The sequence below is a fragment of the Lipomyces doorenjongii genome (genome assembly GCF_038497915.1).
Source record: "Lipomyces doorenjongii strain NRRL Y-27504 unplaced genomic scaffold V1508scaffold_19, whole genome shotgun sequence".
NCBI lineage: Eukaryota > Fungi > Ascomycota > Lipomycetes > Lipomycetales > Lipomycetaceae > Lipomyces > Lipomyces doorenjongii.
In genome coordinates this window covers 143,500-168,506 of record NW_027118086.1, presented here as the reverse complement: position 1 = coordinate 168,506, position 25,007 = coordinate 143,500, and the positions used below count along the sequence as shown (strand labels likewise).

Sequence of the window (25,007 nt, the reverse complement as noted above, 5' to 3'; positions counted from 1 at the left end):
TCCTTAATCGTGACAACATAGTACAACATCCAATTCTTCAAGTCAATCTCACGGCAGCTTTGCAAAGGATGTCTTGACGACAACTTAATGTCATGAATTAGGTAACAAGTTATCTTTATAAATTAATTTGCAAAAAAACAAGCAATGTGCCTTGGAAATTGTGCAGCTACTGGGTGGCTCTCACATTGTTTAGAAGGCTATTTAATTTTCAAAACAATAGAATAATATAGGTAGAGCTGTGGTAAGAAAATGTCAGTGCATAGGCGAAGAAAATTGACACCTCCCTGAAGGATAGAATATCTATTGTTACCAACCACCCCACAACCAGATTTCAAATCTCCGGCAAACTAGAGGCGAAGTTAAAAATAGAACCCATGAATCAGCAGAAACTTGAACGGTTATCAAATTGCACATGATTTCAACATCATGACGGCGCCTCGGTAAAGGAGTTCCTGTATCTGTGGCCGCGATACATCAGTCGCATGGCGAACTTTCGTCGACTTTGGTTGTACAACGTGTTGCGATCAACACGGCGCTGGAGCTATGCCTTACTTCCCTTACCTAAGTTCGGTTTCGAGCAATCCGAGCTCGGGAATGAGATTGGAGTAAGTGAGCTCTGGATGATCAGTTACCCAGGCTGGGCAGGTATGAGATAGTAGATCGATCGAAAACGATAGGCGGGGTGATAGTTCACTTACATCAACACCACCTAGCAATATGTAACTACCCATTGTTGACGTACACGCGCAATTACATATTATTTCGTTGAAATACCAAAGGGACTTCATGTGAAACCCACACAACTTCTCTTTACCTTTCGAGCCGACCAAATACAGTTGACAACTATATGTCGTCATAACCTCAGCTGCATCTCATCTTGATAAAAATTCCGCCCATTAATAAAAAAAAGCCGAATACTCCGAATCGTCAGATGACTGATGTAACCCTCGGTCCGATCATTTCGGGAAGTTGTTGATTGTCAGCTGTCGAATGCATGGCTGCTCGTCGTAATTATATTATTTTTTGTCGTATGATATCATCAGGCAGCGACAAAAGTGCAAGCCGACCTACTGGTAGGGTCAGGGCTGTGGTCGGACAATCGGTCGCTAAGCCGCGGAAGACCGAGAAAATACTACGCCAGCGGCGCCAAATTTGGGTCTCGTCCCTGATTTTTGTGTTATATATCTTTCCATTCAGATTACAAGGCTGCATGAAGCCGGACGAGTCGAAGTTGTTTTACATGCATAGGTAGAATTGATAGAATTGCATTTTTTGGCACAATTTGGGATTAGAAAATGAGTGAAATTAGACAACGGTAGGTTTTTGTTGTCGACTGGTGATTCGAATAGAAATACTAATGACGAAAAACAAGTCCGAAAATTCGGGCATGCATATTTGACATGGACGGCCTACTTATCAACTCGGAAGACATCTACACCGAAGTCACAAACAGCCTGCTCAAAGAGCACGGCAAGCCGATGCTTCCTTGGTCTGTGAAGGCAGATCTGCAAGGTCGTCCCGGTACGGAAGCGACAGCGCGGTTTCTGGCATGGTCGCAGCTTCCGTATACTCCGGAAGAATTATACGCCGCTTTTGCGGAGCGACAGAAGACTCGTTGGAAAGATACAGTGCCGATGCCTGGTGCTGTTGAGTTGCTAAACAAGCTGAAGGAGAAAAAGGTTCCAATTGCGCTAGCCACGTCTTCGCATCGAGGGAATTACTTGCTCAAGACTGCACACCTTGGCCACATGTTCAGTCTGTTCGACGATGCGAATACGGTGCTGGGCGATGACCCTCGGATCCCGAAAGGTAGAGGCAAACCAGAACCAGATATTTGGCTCGTGGCCCTTAAAACTCTTAATGCTATGCTACCAGATCACTTGGAACGGATTAAGCCTGAGGAGTGTTTGGTTTTCGAGGACGGCATTCCCGGGTTGATGGGGGCGAAGAAGGCAGGATGTCAGGTCGTGTGGGTACCAGATCCCAACATTCTAAAAGTATTTGAGGACACGAAGCACGAGATTGTTGGTGAATGGGGCGAGATCCTGCCACGTCTCGATGCACTTGAGTTTGTAAAGTATGGGCTGTAGTTCGCCATTGAAGCGAAGTAATGTTTGTATTCGATATTGTAGTACAAGCAGTTTATAGCTGGACATACCTATCCATTTGCAAACCACGGTATTATCTTCGTCGCAAGTGATCGTCCGCTGCACTGGTTTTCGTTCAGTTGTGCGTTGGCATCAACACAAGACTCTGATTTATCAAAGACTGGAGGCTAAACGTTGAGGAACACTACAAACGACTCAAGCGCATGCAGCGGATATATACCAAAATCTTCACAATGATGGATAAATATATTAGTTGGCATTTCCACACTCTAAAGCCACATATTCATAATTGAAACATCCCTAAAACTCCACACTATACCAAAACAATAGCGCAAAGAGCCGCAACAAACTCCAAGAGATCCGATAACAATAATACAATATTTACCATGAAAACCCTACGATAAAATGGTGACCAATAAAATTACAACGTCCGAAATGCTACAAACTTGTGAGCACGGTACTTATTTTCATGGAATGTGGCAAACGAAAAGAGGAAAGGGAACTCACTGTCAGCAGAGAAGTAGTCGGGAGAAAGCAGTCCCTGCGCGTACACGGGATCAGCGGTAGGCATCCCAAAATAAGTCTCACCACACTGCTCAGAAATGTCAGGAAGCAATGGTGCATTCGTGGCTTGGTATTCGAGCGAGGGGAATGAGCCAGAGATCGGTGTCAACAACTCAGGTGAGGATTGAGGAGAAATAGAAGAAAATGTCGACGCAGCGGAGGTTGAGTACGGAGTATACTGGAGAGACAAGTCAACATCAGTCATCGTTGTAGGAACGGGGTAGTAGCCATCTAAGATTGGAGTTGACGCTTGTGTGGGCAGAACTTCGAGATGGAACATGGTAGATGACGTAGATGAAGCAGATGACGCAGAATAGGGCCCTTCGTCATCATCATTATCGTCGAGATCCTCCTTCACCGAATCAGGTTCCCCTATATCCTGAGTAGTGGGCTCGTCGGCCTTCGTTCGAGACCTAGTGTGCACCGATCCAGCAGAACGTAGAGTCGAGGCAAAGCATTCGCGATGGCGCTGCTTAAACTTCTCCATCCATGTCGCGCTGGCTTTGAATCCGTTAACCAACTCGTCCTGACGGTCGGTACCAGCCGCGATTAGCAAAGCTTGCTCGCGAATCTCATCATCTCGAACAACATGGCCGTCAGCGGTAAGGGAGCGAATCCAGTCCGCGAGCTTGTATTCAATGTGTCGAAACTTGCCGCTGGAGGTGTTGCCGGAGGCGATTTGCTGACGCGATCCACTGTTGTTACGCACATCCATGGTCTTGTTGAGAGCCTTGCAAATCTTCGAGACGGTACTTCGCTCGACTCCAAAAACTTTTCCGATTTTCTTCTGTGAATCGTTGGGATGATCGCGTGCATGCTTCCAGATCATGTGCTTCTCGGCGTGAGTGAGCGTCCGCCTTCGAGGAGGCCGCACAGATGAGGCCGCGACGTTTGGATAGGACTGAACAGGCAGGCCAGACGAAGTTGAGGGCAAGGCCGATAGAGCCCGAGCTATCCGCGACGGAGTGGGAGGCATTTCAGGTAAATCGGTGAAGCGGCCATCGTCCTGACTTGGCGACGAGAAAACAATTGTAGTCGGAGACGACGGCGGATGGCCATTTAAGTGGTCGGGTTCGTAGTAGTTAGTGCATGCAGGGGCACCGCAGAAGAATGATCCGGACGACGATGACGACGAGGACGACGACGACTCTGATTCAGATCGAGCGAGGGCTGATGCGGACGGATATGAGAATGACGGGAAGGACATGGGAGTATTTGCTGCGACGGAAGTGAAGTACGGGTCCGAGATGGGAGGCTGGTGGAACACATGGGGGGCTGCGGGGGCAGAGAGAGCCAGAGGCGACAGCAGTAGAGCGTCGTCCATATGAGCAGGAGGTGGCATTGGGGGTAGTGGCTCTTTCACTTAGATCTGCAGCGAATTTGACGGGAATCGCGATGGTGGAGGAGCGAGGGAGGATATACATTTATTATGTGGCAGCCAGAAAAATAAATAATGGGTGCTGTCCGGGTACGAAAGTACACGCTAAGAACCCCGCCCGGCGCGCCGGTACCTTCCAGCCCACTGCGACTGCCAGTTGTTACGTGCCCTAACCCACAGCTGAAAAGGCTTAATGTCCCCGCGGCTTTGGGGGATTCCGGCATTTGCATGGTACCTAACAACCTCCGCCTAATCCGGCTAGTCAGTAGGGTTATGCCATTCGTCTCGACACACTGAACATCCAACACCAGATGATAAGTATACAGCGAAAGGCTGGACTCCTAGTTGATTGATCTTTTTCCCGGCCGGTACGAGGCGGAATAGTAACAAATGTGTCATCATATCATGCTACGCGAACTTATTCAATCGTCGGTACAGACATAGCTTTCGAGTCGTCGATCGAATCGAGCCGCGCGTGCATGTGACAAACAGACAATTCCACAATCATCAATGTGAACGTCTGCGTGGGAATTACTCAAAGGAATAAGCAGACACCTCTAAGCTCTGCCCAGTAAGTGGGAATTTGAGGGCTTGCACGTCGCATAAGTCCAGTTGGACAGGTTGATCTTGTGCTGTGCGGCCAGCAGCGAAGTCTTGAAAGCGCATAATACTATTGTTGCTGCTTAAGTGTTGTGGTGCTTCACATCTACCACAATGACACCATCATTAAACCTAGCATGCCTAGCATCGACATTAACTGGTCCACGACTGCACTACAACTACTGCCACACTCTGCGTCTTCCTTACATCCGCCAGGCGACGGCAGCATTTCTCCGGTCCACAAAACGCTGACAACTGACAGTGTTGGGGCATTCTCTCGAGTTTCTCGTCTCGAGTCGCGCCGCTCTGGCGCGTTACAGTCCACGTGCATGGTCGTCGTTATCTTTACTACTCTACTACAAAAATTGGGCGCACACATTTCTCTCCACAAGCTGTTTTTGCCAAAAAAGTGCTTGACACGGCGCCGCTTAATTTCGCCGTCTCCTATTACCCGGCAGTTTTGCACGTGCTATGGAACTGATGGTACACACCGGGTAACCTGCGGAATCCGCCGCTTGACGATCGTCTTTTTCGGCACTGCACGTTGTATGGCACTTTATGCTACCCCTCGCACCTGCAACCCGAGACTTCAGCCGAAGTCGTTTCTAGAGCAACAAGAATACATACCATTGGCCGCATTCGGCACTCTGCCGCCAATATGGAATAGACGCGGCTTGAGCCTCGCCGCCGCGCCGCTCGCTGCCGATCTCGTCTGGTCGCATTGCCTTTTTTTGCTTTTTTTTGGTTTTAGTGTTGGTCTAAACACATGATCACCTCTTAGTAAGACGACGAAGAACGGATGCCCATGTAGTGTCATCCTGCCGCCCTGTCCGCTTTTCTATCTGAGAAGCCCACCCCTTACGGGACCCTCCGGTAGACATTGGCCATAGCGCACTCCTATTCCCTCATGTTTACACTCTGCCTCACTATTACGTACAAATTACGGAGACCTGTGGGCCGCCTGTAACTTACATACGTCCGTCTTGATAACCTCCATTATTGGTTAGTTGGAGCACTCGCAAGTCTTCAAGTCCTGCAACAGCCACTCCCTTCAAATCCATACATCCAGATCTGCATTTATGCGGACAATTATCGACTACTGCATCTGCATTTCTCAATTCATGACTTATTTGGTATAACTCAGTACTTTCAACTTAATATATATGTTGTGCAGAAGGCACACGTTTGCCTTGATACGTGAACTGGCATTCGTAGATATACATATATTGTCGACTTTTTTTTGACTCGACTCGACTCGCGACACATGCAAGGATTGACTGGCTAGCTTTCTCCCTGCCGGCGGCAAGCTAGCCAGTTATTATTTATGAGCCGCTTAGTCGTCAGCCGCTCAATTACAAGACGCCTGCTCTAAGGAACGTCCTGCTCAAAGGGTTTTCCGTCGCAATTGCTTGCGCATATCGGTCTCAACTATTCAATTAATGAATAAGTGGCCGCTGACTCTGGCCTACTGATTGCATACTAATAGTCGTAAATTCGTGTGTCGAGCGAAGCTACCTGCCGCAGCAGTCCGCGCTGGACGGAGATACTGGTTGATAGTTCTAGCAGTACGATTGGACGGTACGGGCTCGCGGCAGCTCGCATTTTGCTGCAGAAAGGACGGGACTCCTAAGTTTTACGAACTCATTAGTTGACCGTTATCTATCGGAGAACAAGCACTGGCAGTCGATCTACAGCTTTCGTAAGTTTAAACTTAAATTATATTCAGCAATACTACAATGCTAGAAATACTTTCTGACTTCTAGATCTAGCTTTAATCTGATTATTTTCCCATTAAGTCAATCTTCTGAGTTCCTCATAATTCGCGTTATTCTAAATATAGACACTCGGATATAATGAGCTTTTGTTGACCAGCAGCGCTATTCCTAGTCAATACAGTAGATATATTCCATAATATGTCGACTCAATCGTAGTAGCCTATAATTTTTCATTACTAGGATGAGCCATCGATTGCTGAATCAATTCGGCACGAGATTTGGAATTCGAGATTCGAGCCAAGTAATAGGGCTAGGGTAATTGTCAGACACAGGTGTCAGGATCGCAAGATCTGGATATCCCATCTGCTTTCGAACCTTCTAACCAAAATGTGAAGCTTCGGCCCTAAACCTTCTTTACCATACCGGTCAGTGACCAATGACGGTCACTGACACCCATGTTTCGGCTGTGTTAATGTTATTTCAACAACTACCTACCTTATTAAGTCGAGCCTGTCACTACCAGACATGCCCTGTCTGACCTCCTCCTTGGTCGAGTCCTTTCGAATAGAGCCAGCCGACAGTGCCGATGCACCGTGATAAGATTCTGGAGAGCCAGAGTGAAGCAAAATGAAATAGCACAATTGGCTGATATAATTATATCCTTGGCACTGGCGGCCGCACTTTCGACTATGATTAGTATACAGCTTGTTCGATCGTCAACACATTTGCGAGAAGCTTCCGTTTCGGGGTATAGTATTTGTCGGCGCCCGGATTCCGAAGCTTGCCGAATTGGTGCGCCGAGAACACGTGCCCATGAACGAAACGGTTCAAATTGAAAAACGCGGATCATTATTGGCCCACTAACCCATGTGCCGCGGTTTTGCCAGGAATACGTCCAAAATCCCATTTAGCGTCCAATCCAATCCAATCCCGCGACATTCCGTGACTTGATCGACCGCGGGATGGCATTCTACGCCGATACCCGGCACGTAACCGGTAGATGTGTATTGCAATATCGACTCAAAAACTTAGTGCCTTCCCGCCCGCTTTAGGACGCCCGAATCTTCCAATATTGCCGACATTGGATATTGATGAAATCATCTTATTGAGCCACCAGGCTATACTTTTGAGAGACTGCGAGCGTAGATTAAATGGCCACGTTAAGCGACTCAGTCTGTGTTATTGATGTATAGTTGCGGATGAGGTATAGATTAAGTATATCAAGGGTAACCTTTTGACGAAGTTGATGCTGGACTCCGAGCACTCGAATTTTGTTACCAATGTTAGTCTCTCGAATTGTAATGGTGTCCTTCTCAAATAACAGCGAGATGGACATTTTAGTAATAGCTTGAAATTACAAGTTCTGTCCATATGCCCGCACATGCGCGGGATATCCCGCATCCACAATACGCATATATTTAAAATAAGACTGCGCGGACGGTCGGGGAGCACCAATAAGAGTTTATGGAAAGATTTTGCCATTACTGGAATAGATTCAGACACTTAAGTGAATATTCCAAGCAATCAAGTGGCTATTTTCTATATGGGGAGAGACCAGCGTAACCCAACTACCCCGTCCCTCCCTCAAAGTAGCTTTACAGTAATCCTCACTCTAACGCCATTACTACTGCGACCGAACTAAAGGTTCTTGTCGTCTAGGCATCCCCTTCTGCGATCATGTGCGATGCCAGACAGTAAGGAATCTTATTAGAAGTCCTTGTCTTCCATTGTATGTCGAATGCTCATTTCGCTTTTGAATGCCGGAATTGTACTGGAATTTCTCTTGATTATAGTAGCCATAACCCGAAGATAAAAACCCTGTATCTTAAAGCCAAAATAAAAAAATAAAAATGGCTTCCTAACCAGAAATTCAATTCCGCTTAGCACCAGCGTATACAACCGAATCCGTTACGATTTTTGGTACTCATATGGAAATCTGCGCGGACAAATGACGCACTAGGTTTTTAGGACGATCTACATTGCCGCAGTGCAGTAGTCGCAAGACCAGATATGATGATAAGTATTGCTAGCTGCACAATTTCCGATAACGGAGATTGTCGGCTATCTCAAAGTAGAGTTAGCCAGCGATAAAGTTAATCTGGCATAGAGACGCCTTCCTGCCAGATCCAAAAACTTATTCCGGTCGGGAATACATTTCTGTGCACCAAGTAGTCGGTCAGACACAGACAGATAGTGCGAATCCGCAAAATTTGATTACATTACCAGCACGGCTCCAACCCGCACTTTATTAATGATCCCCGTCCGCCGATAAAAACCATGGCCGCGGCAATATTGCTAGCACTGTGGGACAATCTGAAAGCTAGGAAAAAACCAAATATTTTTTTCTACAAATATTCCGCCCAGTGGCGTTGCACGCGAGCCTGAACCAGCCGTCCAGATTACGCTATAGTGCATAGAAAGCTCATACACTAGAGGAGTAGTGTCAGATGAAATCGTTACATTATCTAGCATTCACGTAAACAGTACATGGATCATAATCATAATATCTATGGTTTCAAATTCATGTAATTCATTCCCTCGGCAAGACCGCCTGGTCCGTAGACACCACCCGGTGCCATCATCATTTGTTGTCTCCTATATTGTTCGTCGTAGCCAGATCCATCAGGAACGCCATATCCTTCGACATTTGGCTCAGAACCCGGCTGCGCGATCGGCGGGACAATCAATGGACCATATTTCTGTGTGTGCTCAGAAACTCCATAACGACCTCCTTTCTGAACATAAAGATCCCACGCCATTGTTCCGTCTGGCTCCAGCGCGGCTATAGCGTAGTTTCGGCGCGGCAATAGCTTTCGCAGATCAAGCTTTTCGCCATCGACGTCCCGCTCAAAAAACTCGATCATTTCTTCTCGCGTGTCAGTCTTCTCTTCTTTGCTGCCAATCTCAGGCAGGTAGAGCTTGTCGCGATTGTGCAGCAATCGAATGACCGCTCCAGGAGGTGGAACATTTGAAATAGCGGAAGTAATGACTTGGTACATGAGCTGGTAATTGTCGGGATCGCTAGGATTGAAGAAGCGACCCATGCCGCAGCAATGAACGTCACCAGACACAAACGTAACGCGGACGCGATTCTCCCGCGCGATTCGTTGCAAATTTCGGACAAAAAAAGTTCGCTCCGTCTCGTGGTGCGCATGTGTCCAATGGTCAGCAAGGTCATCGAGCAAGTCTATCTCACCAAATCCAGAGACGAGAGTTCCCATAACACCACTCTTTCCAAACGCTTTCTTAACGCTGTCAAACCCCGTTTTGGTGTGTTTGTCTGCACCGATAACCGATGCAACTTTGCTGGTCGCTTTGCCGATGACGTTCCAGGCACCGTTAATTGCACGCTTTGTATGCTTAACACCGTTCAGAATGTGCTCAACAGCTGTTAGACGTGGATAGACAATTGGAACTGCGAGCATGAGAACAATATGACGAACAGACGGCGGTAAAAGCTCGAGACGATGGAACAACTCTCGATGAGTTATCTCTCCAATGATGCTCCTCTGATGGCGTTCCGCACGCGTGTCCGGACCAAGAACAACGCAGGTTGGACCCATGTACTTCAAGAAATGCCATCCATTACCCGTAACTGTAAACAAATCAAAAGGGTCAGGACTGATTCGCAAAAACTCGTCTGTCGTCTGATGCTGGAATAACAGGTAGAAATGAAAGGCAACGCGACCAATGTTCTTGAAGACTTGCGATTCTTGCATGTACTCCGGATACGATCCATAACCGTCAAAGATATCGTGGTCATCAATTTGAAACACGTTTGGAATCTGAGACAAGCAGTCGCGAATACCGACACGATCAAAGTGATTAGTATAGTAGAAAAAATAGGCGAGGTTGATATCATGTTCAAGACGAGGGGTCCATTCATAGTTTTTGCGATTTATTTTGCCTTTCGTTGCAAGCCAATCCTGAAGCGATGATATTTCTTTCCACATCCTGTCCGCATAAATTTGATCACCACCACCGAGCATTGCATGCAAGCCGCCGATCTGATGGTGTTTAGTGATAACATCTTCCCATAGATAGCCGATACCACCAAGTTCTGCTCGTTCACCTTCTTTGACCGACAATGAGAAATCGGCGCACGAAAATGCCATGAATTTCCACTCAGTTTCTTGCATACCAGCGACAATAAACTTGTACGTCAAAGTGTTTCCTTGATGCGTGATGGCGTACGTCCAGAATTGACCCGTGTTTCCTGGCAACTGCTTAAGGGCGATGTTATATCTGAAAAACCGAAAGTTCTCGAACTGATATATCTGACGAGCCTCGATTGCCCTGATTTGGCCAATGTCGTTTGTCGGATGAATCTGAAAGTACGGTGCGACCTTCGACCCAATAACTATCATCACAGATCCGTACCAGGTTCCAGTGTTCAGGTCAAGATTTCCGTAGCGAAGATATGGACCGAAGAACATCCCGTTGGAAGGCACTGCACGATAGACAGTGTCAATATCGACAACGCCAAACTTTCCTGGTTGCGAGAAGTCTTCTGTCCTATTACCCAGTCCCGAGCCAAAGCTTTGGCTCGGCGACAACGGCGCATCATGATTTGGTGGTTGCGGGAGATGTGATCCGGACTTCAACGACGCAGTTGAAGCTGGCTGGGATGATGGATTTATGGGTTGGGACTGGATTGGCGGACCACTGTTATTGTTGTACGGATCATACGAGGCGCTAGACTGCATCTTCTCAATTGGATACTCGTTCTGGCTGTATTGTTGTGCATGACCGTAATATCCCGGCGGATCGCGATTATCGTTCGAATATGTCGGCGCATTCGACTCCTGCGGAGCCGAGACGGAAAGGGAATGCGGTGCATGGCAGTCTGAGTATATTGCCGCGCCTGTGGGGTAAATATGGCCCGATCCGGCGTAGACCCCGTACTCCTGGTCGAAATTGCCCTGAATGCAATTAGCCATGGTCTTTCGGATTAAATACCAATACATACAGGATTCGACTGAGCCATAACTCCGACGGGAACTGTGGTCAGGGGCTGTTTGGAGACTCAGCTTCTGGTGAATGTAATTTCAGTAACAGTTATAGCGTCAAAAGCGCATGAAATTAAACTGCTTGGAACAAATGACACGACACATATGCACCTGTCGAAGCGAGTCAGGCGGCCCAAGACTAACGCGTATTTCGTAACTGGTGTTCCTGAGCGGGGGATAACCAATTATACACTCTGGATCCGCGATAAATTACGTCACAAATTGTGGCTTGGGCAGCCGACAGTTCGTTCTGTTTGGCAGCTGATTGTCGGCAAGAGGTAAACTCACTTGCTTGCGTAATACTGCGCTTGTGCGTTCACCGAAGGTCCGAAGGGACTACGTCACCTTCTACGTGCTTTACTTGTCGTTGGCTGAAAGAGACCAACTATACCGTTTACGATCGCCATTATGTCTGTTCATAATCGACAAGTCTACATTTACTACCTAGCTTTTTAACATGATCCGCATCATTGTACTGAATACCGTACGGTTTCAAGAAGTGCCGCAACGCCCGCGTTGTCACCGATGTCACGATTCGCATGGACATTCCACTCGTGATGTCCGTCGGTATGGAATGCTGTAACGCGTGCGTGGTATGTGCGAGGTCCTGTTTGAGCGCAGCGTTAAGCTGTGCCAAACAAAGCAGAAATATCTGCAACAGTCACTGACTGTGCGACAGCACCCATATTTCTAGTTTCTTTCTGATTATAAATATCCCCCTTCTATCTCGCTCAAGAAGATTCCGCACATGCCAGGTACAAAAACGACAAGAAAGTGTTCAAGATTAAGCACTGATCTCGCAGAAAGTGTTGCCAGGAGAGCATTGTGTTACATCATAAGCACTGGTTCCCGCACAAGTGGGAAGTATGCGTTTCTTCGCAAAATGAAGAGCGGCGCTGAACCTCTCCCACACGACCTGAAGTACGACAGCAGAATCGTGTACCAAAGGACTACTGGTCACTACTACCGGCACTTTTACTGGTAATTGTTGTGGCGCGCGTTGAGGCTCGCTTCCTTCTCGGGTTTTCCCCGAGTTGCATGACCCCAGTCTAACAATGAGCGTAGCGGTTGGTCATGTCCACCCTGACCCGGATGCATCTTGGTTCCACAATGAATGGCTCTGTAGGCAATCTGACCAGACTAACACCACTGGCGCACTTTTCAAATATTAGGACAATTCATAACTTCCAAAAACTACATCTACTAGCATGTTCAGCATTTACCAAGGTACGTATGATAAAGATCCAGTTGGCATTGATTCGTAATCGATGTAGATATCAAATTCCTTTACCTTAGATAGGCTACTCTGATAGGTCTTTGGCACTGTCACTAACGGTTGTGGCGTCAATTGCAATACTAGAAAAGCCATTTGTTCTAATTCTGCATTGAACGGATAGTTTGTTGGTGGCCGCATTCTCAGCATCGTAGAAATCAACAATCGTCGCTCACGACCTATGGAGAATATTTCGTGTCGTTTTATGTCAATCAATTTCTGAGCATGTAATTATAATGATGAGCAGGACTTCAGACATAATTGCCAAAAAGGAATGAGCTAAGCAGTATTTTTTGTCTATAAGTAGACAATATATTCATTACTAAGAACGACACGGATAATATATGATGACATTACATGCTCTGTATTATATCATGGACTTTGTCTTGAATGATACATTTCATTGTTTGCGTGCTATATGCGACTTGTTGAATAATGCTCATGGCTGTCAGATGAAACACTGCCATGGAATTTCGATATCGATAATCAAAGTATCCATTCTCATTGTGCCGCTGTTTTGCTCACATTTTGGGTTCCCTTGGAAGTAAGGTTCATACCGCAAGCCCTCTACTGTGTGTGGTGAAATGCCACCCAGTACAATAAGGATCCACTTGATAAGCATAGAATTGTTATCTAGGGGCATCTAACACGAAAATAGCGTAACAAGTTGTGAAGCAAACCAGACCACGTGCGCTACGATTGTTACAATTGTCCCAAACCATTATGGGTTAGCAATATCATAAACTGCGATCTACATGATTATGCTAGCTTCAATTTTCAATTTCGAAAATGGTTCTATTTTCCAAGTTTATTTGTCTGATTACAATACCCGTTGAGCTAGCGCTATTTCTGCATGTTGCTACTGCAAGCAATTCATCTACGGATGCCGCACCTAAGGACAACTATGATTACTCAGGATCCTCCATTCAAGATATTGCGCCTTCTTCAACGCTTGCTGTCAACACTGCTGATGATGACGAATTTAACTTTAACTCAATAGTTCTAGATGGCGAAGAGTATCCCAAATTTTTCATTCGAGCTCGCTCCCTTCGCGATCGATACATTGTTGTGTTTAAAGAAAACGCGACCACAGACCAAATTGCCGCACATTACAGCTGGATGAACAGCGAAATTTCCGTTACTGGACATAAATTTCGTCAACGCATCTTTCGGCGGTTTGACAAAGTTCTCCATGCATATGCTGGTCGTTTCGTTAGGCCATTTGCGTTCATGATTGCGATGCGGCCCGAGGTTGACTTCGTTGAATCTGACATTGTCATGCATATGAGCGATGTTCAGTACGATGCAGGCTATAATCTTGCACGATTGTCTCATAGAAAACTAGTGACTGGTACAACAGATAGTGTTTTCATGTACGATGAGAATCCAGGATTAGGTGTCACTGTTTATGTACTCGATACAGGTATTATGGTGGACCATGAAGAGTTTCAGCCAGACCGCGCCAGATTCGTCAACTTGGTTCTGCTTTCGTCACCTAGGGATCGTGCTGGCCACGGTACTCACGTCGCGGGCACCGCGGTCGGTAATACTTTCGGTGTGGCAAAAAGGGCTAACGTAGTCGGAGTCAAGGTCTTAAATGACCTAGGCAGTGGGAGCGCGTCCACCATCATATCTGGACTCCAGTACGTCGCTGATCAACATGCTGATAATGGCGGCCCGAGTGTGATTAATATGAGCTTGGTGAGATGCATCCTCATTGTACAAATATGGCAACTAACATTACCCAAGGGAGGATCTTTTAGTCAATCGCTTAATAGTGCGGTGAGAAATGCAATCAGTCAGGGTATTCATGTTGTGACCGCTGCGGGGAATAATCGAGGGGGGAATGCGTGCAACATATCGCCGGCCAGTGATCCCTCTGTAATGACTGTCGCAGCTAGTGATGAGCAAGACCGGGTTGCAGCATTTTCGAATGTCGGGCCTTGCGTTGACGTGTTTGCGTACGAAATTGCCTCCGATGTTTTCAAAACCACTACGTTTGCTAACATTTCTCAGACCAGGTGCGAATATTCGGTCGTCATGGATTACCCACAGTGGATCTTCAAGGACGTTGTCTGGAACGTCAATGTCAGCTCCACTTGTATCAGGTTTGACCGCATACCTTGTCGCCAAGGATCCAGGCGCATCGGTTGCCGACATCCAAGAGCAGATCAGAGATTTAGCGACCAGAAATTTGCTTGCTGGGATTCCCGAATCTCCTACTGGTACACCAAATTTGATTGCATTCAATGGATATAATGAAACTTCTGCGGAAGATGCTCAAGAGGAGGAATAGAAACGTCGTGAGTTGTCACATGTTATTTTCTGCTTGTTCTTCCTTCACTGTTTTTCTGGTTTACTCTTAGGTCTGTGTGATTAGGTAAAATAATTACATAATAATTTACACTTTCTTCATCTTTCCGCTACTATATGTACACCTCAGCGTGATGCTAAACGCTGAATTTGTGAATCAAACATAATCCGAACACGCCGCGCAAACGTGACATTGCAAAATACAACTAATGACGCAAGAAAATATACATAGATTGATCTAGACATTGAAATACAACCACACGGCATCACTCGATATTTCTGCCATCGCTTGACGTAAATCATTGTTATACCGCAGGAACGGCGCAACAGACTCCATAATCGAGTTGAATGTTTCTTCCTTTAAGCGCGTATGCCTCACGATCGTACAAATACAGGCAGTTGCCGCATTATATAACTGTGCTGGCCTTGAAAATCTCCCCTCGCGTTCTCGCGGAAGCTCACGAGGAAGAAGGGAACGTATAGTCGGCCACACTTGCTCAATACGACTTGCCATAAAGTCACCAGAGTACTTGGAATAGTCTGATATAACACCCAGCGCTGCCACAATGATATGAAACTCGGGATCCGAAAGTCTGTGCACAATCGGTGGCCATGTGTCATTAATAAGCGGCAGCAGGTCTTTCTCGCTTGTTGCCAGAATTGGCATGCCAGTATGGAGAAGATCGAGGAGCTGATAGCGCAACGACGACGATTCGTGCGACAGATAATATTTCGTGAGATTGGCAATGCGTCTGACAATTATATACCATGGCTTCGGAACCGGTGAAGTCCACGCTTCATGGGTCTCGGGCGGATGCGCGTCTCGCTCTGCAAGCTCTCTGTCAAATTCGTCTTTTTCCGAAGCTTTCGTTTCACTCGATTTAAAACCGGAGACGTCCTCGTGCTTCTCCGCTAACTCATTTTCGTCGAGAACAAATTCCGGCTTTCGTTGAATCTCTGTCAATAAAGTTTCCAAATCCCATATTCCTGGCCGTTGGCTGCGCGACTTATTTTCTATCGACAATGTAGCTGTCAAATACGCAATTGACGTTTCCTCAACCACAGCCTTCAGTACCTCGAAAAATCCTTCCACCAATCGAAAATATCCATGGTAATTGTCCAGCAGCTGAAAAATCGATGCAATAATATCGTCTAAATATGGAATTGATGACGAACCAGCAAGTTTGATCAGGACGGAGAGAATATTTGGCGTTCGTGGCGATATATCAAGCGTGTTTATTCTGAGAGAAATACTGTCCAAGACATAATCGACATTATCGACAAGTAGTTTCTTCACTGAGCGGTAGCCGGTGGAGATTGCAATATTGTTCAAAGCTATATATGCATGCTGCCGAATTTGTGCCGACCTAGATGCAATCAGGTTTAACACTGGATACATAATATCCATCAGCGAAAGCTTGAAGTCTACCCCCATGATCTCGGCTGACAGTGACAAAGCTTCCAACGACACCAGGACTACGGACCTGTCTGCTGGCGATATATCGTCATTGTCCATATAAGCCTGAATCAGCGCCACTGAAGTGTCGTTCAAATTTTCGGCCGACTGGAACAGCAACTGCCGAGTGGAATCATCTTCAAATATCTCAATCGACTTCCGCACGCCATTGACCATATGAACATACATCCAATAAGCGACCTGCTGGTCCTGTAAGCTGTTCTCAGAGTCCGACGCAATTCTAATGCAATCATTAAGAATTTTGCGGCCATTTGTCGATATGCCGACATTCTCAAGAATCTGCTCTAAATACTCAGTTGCGTTGGCCCCTATTATGCGTTGAATATCGAGAGATGGAAACGCCATACGACCGTCTTCAAGTCTAGGAATCTCGATCAAGCCCCCATGTTGAAGTGCCACAATGTCCGAGGAGGTGACAACGTCTGAGGCGACAATTTTCGGAGACTCGGAGGCAGTTAGCGATACCGCGCTCAGGAAGTTGGATACAAATGACTCCTGCAAGAACGCCATATCAAGATCCCAATCAATCAGTAGATCGATTCCAACCTTAAGCTCTAGCAGTAAGGCTGTCTTTCTGGGCTCATCTTGCATTGAAAGTGTACGTTGCAGTCCATTCATCCAACTGTAAACGCCCTCCTTCACAAGATCAATGACCTCTTCATTATCCCTGCCAAAATTGCGAATAAAATCAAACGACTCAAAGCTCACATCGTAGTCGGAGTCACTGGAAAGAAATATAAGCGTAATTAGAAATATGCTGCGGCAGTTCTCCAGAGATTTAAAGCAAGTTTGTAACAGTCGCGCACAGAAATTTCGGACCTCCATCCTCACCTCTGGACGCTGATGTGCGCGCAGTCGTGTAATTGGATCCAGCGCTAGCTTTACTTGATGTCGGGTGGCTTCTATCCAGGCTTTGGATCTCATGCTCTTCACGCGGACCCGTTCGCTGTTCCCGCGACTATGACTTTCCTCCTCGCCACTGATATGTCGTGACATCGCCACTGAACTTGATTCCGCCATCGGGGCCGAAGAATCTGAAATAGATTCACTGGCATCGGAGTCCCGCATATAGTCTAGGTCATTATCCGGGAGAGCATGTGCAATGAGTAATGCTAATAATTCCACGCACTTGGCGAGAACCTTGAAATGTGCCCTCTTAATTGAAGGAGTAATAATTCTACATAGCGTCGACGATACGCCAGGCAGAAAGGTTGCAATAATATCCCCATTCCCAATAACCGAAATCAACAAGACACGCAAGCAGTCTGCAGCCGCCAGCTCGCAATCCACATCATCACTGTCCATCAGTATTTTCACCACGACTGCAATAGTATGTGCCAAAGTGGGAATAGTATCGCCATCTTTGAACACGTCTCGAAGAGCTTTCGACACTGACGCGGCTTTGAAGAGTTGCAACAATGCTCGCGAGCCAGCTCTTTTCGTTTCATCTGAGACCGATTTCGTGCTTCGGGTGGGGTCCGACGCTGTTCCGTCGTCAATGAAGAAGGTGATGAGAATGCACATCTGTTTACCGAGTTCAGGATTGAGATTCTTGCCCCACGTGTTGCGTATAAGCAGTTCGAGATTCTGTAGCACGAGCTCCGTCGTCCGATCATCTAACTTCTCGCCAAGCCGCAGCAAATGTGACAAAGGAAAAAATACGTAGTCTCCTAATTGTGCACTGTATACCTCAGGCGGAATGGTATTGAGAGTATGTGCCAAATCCTCGAGACCGTTTACGATCTTGAATCTGTTCTCAGCGTTCGCGTCTCGAGTTAAAGTCAATGCCAACTGCGACAGCGGTACGCAAATGGTCTTCAGCTATATAATGCCATAGAATTAATAAGTGTACCTTGTTAGAATCGGTCGTATGCGTACCCGTTGGAATGCATCGCTTCGCGCCTTCTCGGGATCAATCCCGTCGTGGGCCTCTCCGTCACTGGAGGCCATCTCGATACTCGTCGTGTTGGGGTCTATACATCCGTCTCGAGTCTAGTAAACGAGAGGAGCTGACAGATCTTCGATATCTGCGCCGTCCGCACTAGCTGCGTCGGGCCGTGGTTCGCAAGATCAATGGAAATCCAATCTCATTTGCGGGGTACGTGTTTGATCACTGAGACTGCGCGACCTCGAGGACAAGGGCAATTATAACCTAACCCTATGTAACCTTAGTTCTCATCCCATCATTTCATCGTTCAAATCAACCGGCTAACATAGAACACTCTGACGGCTTAGACCATTAAAATATCAATTCAACCTGATCCGACAATTTTGCTGAACTGAAGCCAGCGGCAAGAAGCCGTTTGCCAGTTATTAACTTACGATGGAGCATGTCAAGGTGCTGATCCAGTTCGTGGCACGGTCTTTCTACGAGACCCGGCATATTATAATTCTTGACGCTCTATTACGGCATAATGTGTGAGTAATTTTACCATCTATGGGAACGACATGGCTGACGTGCGGTCAGAGTATCTGATGACGATTTGCCGCAAATGGTTGGAATCCAGAAAAAGGAGTTGCATAAATTATGCGCTAAACTCCGCGATGATCGATTATTGAAAATGTAAGAGTCATGGATGCAAGGAGAATGAACATGAGACTCACATTGGTCTTTCAGACACACGAGATCAGAGCCGAAAGAGGGCCAGCAGCGACCTGCGCAGCGGACGTACTACTATATACAGTATCGTGAAGCCGTCGATGCAATCAAGTGGAGGATACACAAGCTTGGCGAAACATTCAATGATAAAATGCGAAATGTATGATAGTCAATACTAATTTGATCAAACAGATCTAATTCTCGATTAGGATGTCGACACACAAGGATATGTGTGCCCGCTTTGCAAACGTCGGTACTCAGCCATAGACGTGCTACCATTACAAGCTCCAGATTTGTCAGGCTTTGTTTGCGAGGATTGCGGTAGCATTTTACAAGACGACGACGATAGCGATGAACTTCGAATCAGCCAGGAGCGACTTGCTCGCCTCATGTCTCAAATTCGACGGATTATTGATACTCTGAAGAAGATCGATGATACTTTTATACCTGAGTACGTGATTAAACTATAGGTTACAGAATTTTGGTTAACGTCTGTCATAGTAACGACTTCGATACATCGCTCAAGGTCGCTATTCCCACATCGATCGAGATAGGGGATACACATGACAAGCTCGCGTACGCCTCAAGAGGCATCAATAGCAGTAGCCTTTCGATCGAAGTCGACTTATCTGGCGATAAAATCAACGATGTTACGACTCAAGATAAAATCGAAAAAGCACAACAAAATGCTTTACCTGTATGGTACCAAAAAAGTACGATTGGTATTGAGAAGTCTGTTATAGATCAGCGGGACGAGGCAACTGTTGAGAATGCTCGCGAAAATAAACCAATATTTAAACGGGAAGGTGCAGTTAAGGAAGAGCCTACACCGACAATGGTAGAGGCTACTAGAGCCGATGCTGGGTTGGACGAAGCCGCGCCTGAAGACGTTATTGCAGCTTACTACAAGAGTCTACAAAACGGCGAAGACGAAGAAGATGATGATGACGATGAAGAAGAAGAAGATGAGGAAGATGAAGACGATGACGAGTTTGGTGAGATGGAAACATTTTGAACTGTATACTAACTTTTCAGTCTTGATACTGCATCCAATTTGTATATAGAATTTTGTTTTATTGTATCATATGTGATTTCATTATCGATCTCATAATAATCTAACCAAACAAGGACTTTTCACATTGTCTAATTGACACGCCATAAATTCCTCATAACAATATACGTCATAGGTATTTGGGATGATAATCAGCCCGCCTCTTCTTGTAAATGAGATATCCTATCACAAGGCCTCCCTGTATTGCAATGAAAACAAATGCAGCAGCCCAGACACTGGGTCCACCCTTCGTAACAGCCTCGTGGATAGTGTCAGGTATGGTACCTATGAGTGACGATGTATGTTCCCGAATTACATGGTCGACCGCGTCTAGCTTCTCTGTTAATCGCGTAATTTCGGCAGCAATATTCTGCTTTGTACTCTCGTGCATGTTTGCCGTCGCCCCATGAAACTGGGCTTCTGTTCTACTGACGACCGACTCAATCCGGCCGAGTCTCTGGTCCAAACGTTCCAGCAGTGGCTTCAGACTATGCAGAGACTCGACCTCATCGCTCAAAGAGTTAATCTTTTCCACGTTTGATTCGGCTGTCTTTTGCAGAGCTACTAGGCGATCGGACTGAACCAATATTAGCTTGCAAATTTCACTAATACCTTGAGCATCCACTCACAAGTTCCTTCATCGTCTTGGCACTCTTTTCATCTTCATCTGGACGTTGTTCTCGTGGTGGCTGCTGGTCTGGTTGGGTTGGCTGCTTGGCACGCGGGTTGCTCTGGGCGACACCAGATCCAGTGGTCTTGAAACTGAAAAGTTCGAAACTATCTGGATTATCGTATGATGCTGCTGAGACGCCGAGGTAGTAGTTAGGCGGTAACGCGATCTTGTTAGTTTCGAAACACACTCGGCCATCTACCTCAACCTGTGGGCCAAATCAATACCTATCTCGTCAAGTCAAGATGCGACATCGACTTACTTCCAGTCGACGCGGTCCAACTGTGAGCCGTAGGCTGACCATGGAGCCAGTATTTCTGTAGCGCAGTAGACACTGGGCAAATGCCTGAGTCTGTGGCTCGGGCAGAGTAGCGTAGTTAATTGTTCCGTCGTTCAGATGGCCACGGACATTGCCTTGACCGCCCATTGAATCAATGAGAATACCAAGGCCGTCCCAGAAATCTCTTGATCCGTAGATGGGACCCTGTTCCTTCTGTGCAGTATACCAAATTGCGAGACCACCGCCTGGTCGTTCTCCACCTGACGCCCTGAAGGTCAATTCCGTAACCCATGTCGCATATGAATTGGTGTTCTGTGTCCAGATCGCACCACTCTGTCCTTTCTCTCCGGGAGCTGTAAGAAATACTCGATCACCCTCGACTGTGACTGCGCCGAGCTTGTCCCACTCTTGATATTGTCAGTTCCAGCTTCAGCCAAAACCTCAGACTCGGCAATTACCTGGAATTGTATGTTTATCGCGTGATATGGGTGTACCGAGGGACAACGAGGGATTAGGCTGATCCGTTGCGACAACGGGCACACAGGTGCCCAGTAGTGCAATGGCACCGAGGACGCCGTGGTATAATGGCGAGCCACGCATTTGTGATATCCGGCGCAGGTAGATGAAGATAGCCAATGCGGGTTAAAGAGTCGAAGAATAACTAAGGGATATTTGATCTAATTGATATGACCTAAACTCGAAAGGGTAGGGGCAGAACCCTACGCCCTAACTCCTGCCCCGCAGATAATTGGCGAACGTTGGCGCTGTTTCGTTCATCTACATAATAATTATTTATTCACTACTGAAAGCAGAGGGCAGGATAATGAATAATTGCTGGAAGGCAGTCTAAAGGTACTCTAGCAGACTGGTAGTAGCATTCCGCCAGACGGCCTTATCGATTGTTGTGCGTATTTCCGCGTAACTCTTTCATTCTACCATCTGCCCCGCGCCGAAGACGAGCTTCGAGATAAATGAGCACACCACGCGACTGCCTGAGCAGCCGGCAGCCGACTCAGGCACCTTCACATGTCTCAAACGATAATCACGCCCATTGATATTTCACACGCATTCCGATTATATTGGATCTGCGCTAATGGGTCAACTGTCTGGACGAGTTGTGAATGTTCGTACCAACAAAATGTCGGGATCGCGTGTCGCCGAGCCGGGCACGACAAAAGTGCGATTTTTACGGCACATGCCCGGCGCCGCACCTCGGTTGTGCGCCTCACCCCCGGTCGCCCAAAGCTTCGACAGCTCAACACTTAATCCTCGCCGTCGGCTACTGAATTTAAATTAAAGTAAGGATTCGCTGTTCGGAATTATATCGTACCTGTTCTCTCTGCTGACTCGTGTAAGACTGTATAGTGGCTCGCTGTGTGCCGGATATATCTTTTTGTCTTTGATTCTATAATTATATATTTACATTTACCCTTCCCGGCATTTCATGCGAATTGTGTCGGCAATCTGTCGCTTACCCAAATTACGCCTGCATCTTCATCCGCCTAAGCCGCAGCTGGCCACGTCGTCTCCGATCTTCAGCAGCTTCTACGTGTTGCCGCTTTCCGCGACATCTTCTCTGTCAGACGTCTCCTGCAAAAAAATGCTTAACCTCAAAGTATCTGTTATCGGTTCTGGCAACTGGTAGGCCCCTCGCCTCCTTTTTCAATTCACTAAATTCCTTTACTGACTGTCTCTGTAGGGGCAGCGCCATTGCGAAAATAGTGGCCGAGAACGCGGCTGAGAACCGCGACATGTTCGAGACCGACGTTCGCATGTGGGTTTTCGAGGAGCTTGTTGCTGGCCAGAAGCTCACCGAAATTATCAACACCCAGCATGAGAATGTCAAATACTTGCCGGGCATCAAACTCCCGTCCAACGTCGTGGCTGTGCCAGACCTTTTGGACGCCGTCGAGGATGCCAACCTCTTAGTCTTCAACGTGCCTCATCAGTTTCTTCCACGGATATGCAGCCAGCTGAAAGGCAAAGTGCCGTCCACAGTCAGAGCTGTCTCTTGCATCAAGGGTGTCGAGGTTTCTGGCGACGGCATCACCATCATCGCAGACTACATCTCTCAGGAACTCGGCATATACTGCGGTGCCTTGTCTGGTGCCAACCTTGCTCCCGAAGTTGCGCAAGAGAAATTTTCCGAGACGACAATCGCGTACAAGGTTCCCGATCCAAGCGACTCCATTGACGCCCGTGTCGTAAGGACGCTCTTCCACAGACCTTACTTCCACGTAAACGTCGTTGCTGATGTCGCGGGTGTTTCTCTTTGTGGTGCTCTAAAAAACATTGTTGCATTGGCATCAGGATTTGTAGACGGCATGGCATGGGGCGACAATGCCAAGGCTGCCATCATTCGACGAGGATTGTTAGAGATGACCAAGTTCGGTCGTGAATTTTTTCCGGAATGCAAAGCTAGTACTTTCACTGAAGAATCATGTGGTGTTGCCGACGTCATTACTTCCTGCTCTGGTGGGCGCAATAACAAGCTTGGTGCGGCTTTGATTAAGACTAGGCGGCCGATCTTTGAGCTTGAGGAAGAGTTGCTCAAGGGTCAGAAAGCTCAAGGAGTTACCACTGCCCAGGAAGTGCACGAATTTTTGGAGCGGCGTGGTAAGTTGGAAGACTTCCCTCTTTTCACCGCAGTCCACGACATTATTTTCAGCGGACTCGACAGCTATGCTCTGCCGCAGATTCTCGAAGATGTCGAGCAGAAATACTAGATCACTTCCGAATTCTTGGATCGTTTCATTTTAAATTATGTGTTTTCTAAAACACGACTTTTTTTGAGTGAACAGGTTGGATACGTCTCTGGGAATGCGCGCAGTTGTTTTAACATTTTGGGTATCAGTCTGCGCTTCTGTTATGGCTTTTCATGGCATAGAATGTGATGCTTTTGAACTTGAGTTAAAAGTATGATATAGACCGAACGCCTTAAGTTTATTGCTCAATGCATATATCCCAACGGTCGTTATATTCTCTGCTGAATGAAACCTCTTAGTGCAGAGAACGGGTTCTCCCTGAAGTCCTTTACAGCAATCACCTTCCCAAAACGATCTATCTCCTGTTTCACAATCTTCTCATTCTTTTTTTGTGATACCGGCCTATCTCTTTTATTGCTAAGCATCGGATCCTGAAGCTTCTGTGTGCCGGAGGCTTCGTCAATATCCATATGATTATCGATTGCAGATTTCTCTGTAACCGGTTCACTTGGCAGCGCGTCCAGTAAGTCATTCATCCCACTACCCGCAAGTTTTTCCTTCATAGCTCTGGCATTCCGCCGACGAGCAGACTTTGACAATATCTTCACATCATCCAAACCCCGACTTTCACGGCCCTTCGTAGACGAATTCAACCTCGCCACTAAACTCGCCGAAGTAGGAACCATCACGTGCCTATTCCTCCTCTTCGAAATCTTGGCCACTGTCGCGTCGCCTGTGGAGGTGCTTCCATTCAACTTATTCAACAAACTCTCACGCTTTGCAACAACTTTCGACTTCTTCTTCGGCTTGGAAATGCCACCACCAGTGCGCGTCGCAAGAGACCGCGATTTAGACGCATGTAACGCCGATTCGTCGATCGTCGCTTTGGCCGCGGCGAGTTTGAGCGCGTTGGTGTGCGCTCGCAGCGCTTGACGTGCAGCAACTATCGAGGCGGCGGATTTTCGTCTAGGTGCCTGCGTAATTATTAGCTTACCATCCACCGGTGTCAAAATTCATGCAAGTATACCATCTTTGGTTGTAATCTTTATATTAAGGGGGTGAAACTGGCACTATGACAATCTGCACAGTTACCGGTGGGTTTGAAAAGTGAAGAAAATTCACTATTCAAATGGTAAAGGGTAGTGCGGGATCATCTGTTAAGGGTTTGTGGCACCCGGATGACAGTGAAACAACAAAATGTCGGTTCCCATAAATAAGGTTTACTAAACGTCTGTTGTCTGCGTGGACCGTACAAACACGACAAG

The 25,007-nt window shown here is 46.9% G+C and overlaps 9 protein-coding genes across 9 annotated transcripts; 4 read left to right on the top strand and 5 right to left on the bottom strand.

The window, feature by feature from the left end:
- Positions 1-1,144: 1,144 nt before the first annotated feature.
- On the top strand, positions 1,145-2,361 carry V1508DRAFT_438994 (HAD-like domain-containing protein). Its single transcript, XM_066942198.1, has 2 exons — positions 1,145-1,315; positions 1,373-2,361. The coding sequence occupies exons 1-2, from the start codon at positions 1,296-1,298 to the stop codon at positions 2,088-2,090; spliced, it is 738 nt and encodes a 245-aa protein (XP_066796324.1). The 5' UTR covers positions 1,145-1,295; the 3' UTR covers positions 2,091-2,361.
- On the bottom strand, positions 2,310-4,098 carry V1508DRAFT_93773 (uncharacterized protein). Its single transcript, XM_066943108.1, has 3 exons — positions 3,327-4,098; positions 2,616-3,173; positions 2,310-2,546 (listed from the first exon to the last, which is right to left on the bottom strand). Exons 1-3 carry the CDS (start codon positions 4,012-4,014, stop codon positions 2,530-2,532), a joined length of 1,263 nt encoding a protein of 420 aa, XP_066796323.1. The 5' UTR covers positions 4,015-4,098; the 3' UTR covers positions 2,310-2,529.
- Positions 4,099-8,653: 4,555 nt separating this feature from the next.
- On the bottom strand, positions 8,654-11,738 carry V1508DRAFT_438992 (uncharacterized protein). The gene is made up of 2 exons (XM_066942197.1): positions 11,335-11,738; positions 8,654-11,287 (listed from the first exon to the last, which is right to left on the bottom strand). Exons 1-2 carry the CDS (start codon positions 11,350-11,352, stop codon positions 8,873-8,875), a joined length of 2,433 nt encoding a protein of 810 aa, XP_066796322.1. The 5' UTR covers positions 11,353-11,738; the 3' UTR covers positions 8,654-8,872.
- A 1,633-nt stretch (positions 11,739-13,371) lies between these two features.
- On the top strand, positions 13,372-15,094 carry V1508DRAFT_416015 (peptidase S8/S53 domain-containing protein). The gene is made up of 3 exons (XM_066940158.1): positions 13,372-14,348; positions 14,397-14,608; positions 14,664-15,094. The coding sequence occupies exons 1-3, from the start codon at positions 13,437-13,439 to the stop codon at positions 14,941-14,943; spliced, it is 1,404 nt and encodes a 467-aa protein (XP_066796321.1). The 5' UTR covers positions 13,372-13,436; the 3' UTR covers positions 14,944-15,094.
- Positions 15,014-18,717, bottom strand: V1508DRAFT_416012 (armadillo-type protein). Its single transcript, XM_066940157.1, has 2 exons — positions 18,316-18,717; positions 15,014-18,258 (listed from the first exon to the last, which is right to left on the bottom strand). Exons 1-2 carry the CDS (start codon positions 18,385-18,387, stop codon positions 15,199-15,201), a joined length of 3,132 nt encoding a protein of 1,043 aa, XP_066796320.1. The 5' UTR covers positions 18,388-18,717; the 3' UTR covers positions 15,014-15,198.
- On the top strand, positions 18,647-20,183 carry V1508DRAFT_369546 (TFIIE alpha subunit-domain-containing protein). Its single transcript, XM_066937441.1, has 5 exons — positions 18,647-18,855; positions 18,905-19,000; positions 19,055-19,196; positions 19,246-19,487; positions 19,538-20,183. Exons 1-5 carry the CDS (start codon positions 18,761-18,763, stop codon positions 20,049-20,051), a joined length of 1,089 nt encoding a protein of 362 aa, XP_066796319.1. The 5' UTR covers positions 18,647-18,760; the 3' UTR covers positions 20,052-20,183.
- V1508DRAFT_438988 (concanavalin A-like lectin/glucanase domain-containing protein) lies at positions 20,085-21,777 on the bottom strand. Its single transcript, XM_066942196.1, has 4 exons — positions 21,496-21,777; positions 21,020-21,444; positions 20,717-20,965; positions 20,085-20,664 (listed from the first exon to the last, which is right to left on the bottom strand). The coding sequence occupies exons 1-4, from the start codon at positions 21,635-21,637 to the stop codon at positions 20,218-20,220; spliced, it is 1,263 nt and encodes a 420-aa protein (XP_066796318.1). The 5' UTR covers positions 21,638-21,777; the 3' UTR covers positions 20,085-20,217.
- Positions 21,778-22,637: 860 nt separating this feature from the next.
- V1508DRAFT_432146 (NAD-dependent glycerol-3-phosphate dehydrogenase N-terminus-domain-containing protein) lies at positions 22,638-23,763 on the top strand (the record flags this gene model as incomplete). Its single annotated transcript, XM_066941946.1, has 2 exons — positions 22,638-22,678; positions 22,737-23,763. The coding sequence occupies 2 exons, from the start codon at positions 22,638-22,640 to the stop codon at positions 23,761-23,763; spliced, it is 1,068 nt and encodes a 355-aa protein (XP_066796317.1).
- A 196-nt stretch (positions 23,764-23,959) lies between these two features.
- V1508DRAFT_385312 (ribosome biogenesis protein SLX9-domain-containing protein) lies at positions 23,960-24,895 on the bottom strand. Its single transcript, XM_066937795.1, has 2 exons — positions 24,770-24,895; positions 23,960-24,716 (listed from the first exon to the last, which is right to left on the bottom strand). Exons 1-2 carry the CDS (start codon positions 24,770-24,772, stop codon positions 24,012-24,014), a joined length of 708 nt encoding a protein of 235 aa, XP_066796316.1. The 5' UTR covers positions 24,773-24,895; the 3' UTR covers positions 23,960-24,011.
- Positions 24,896-25,007: the final 112 nt, after the last annotated feature.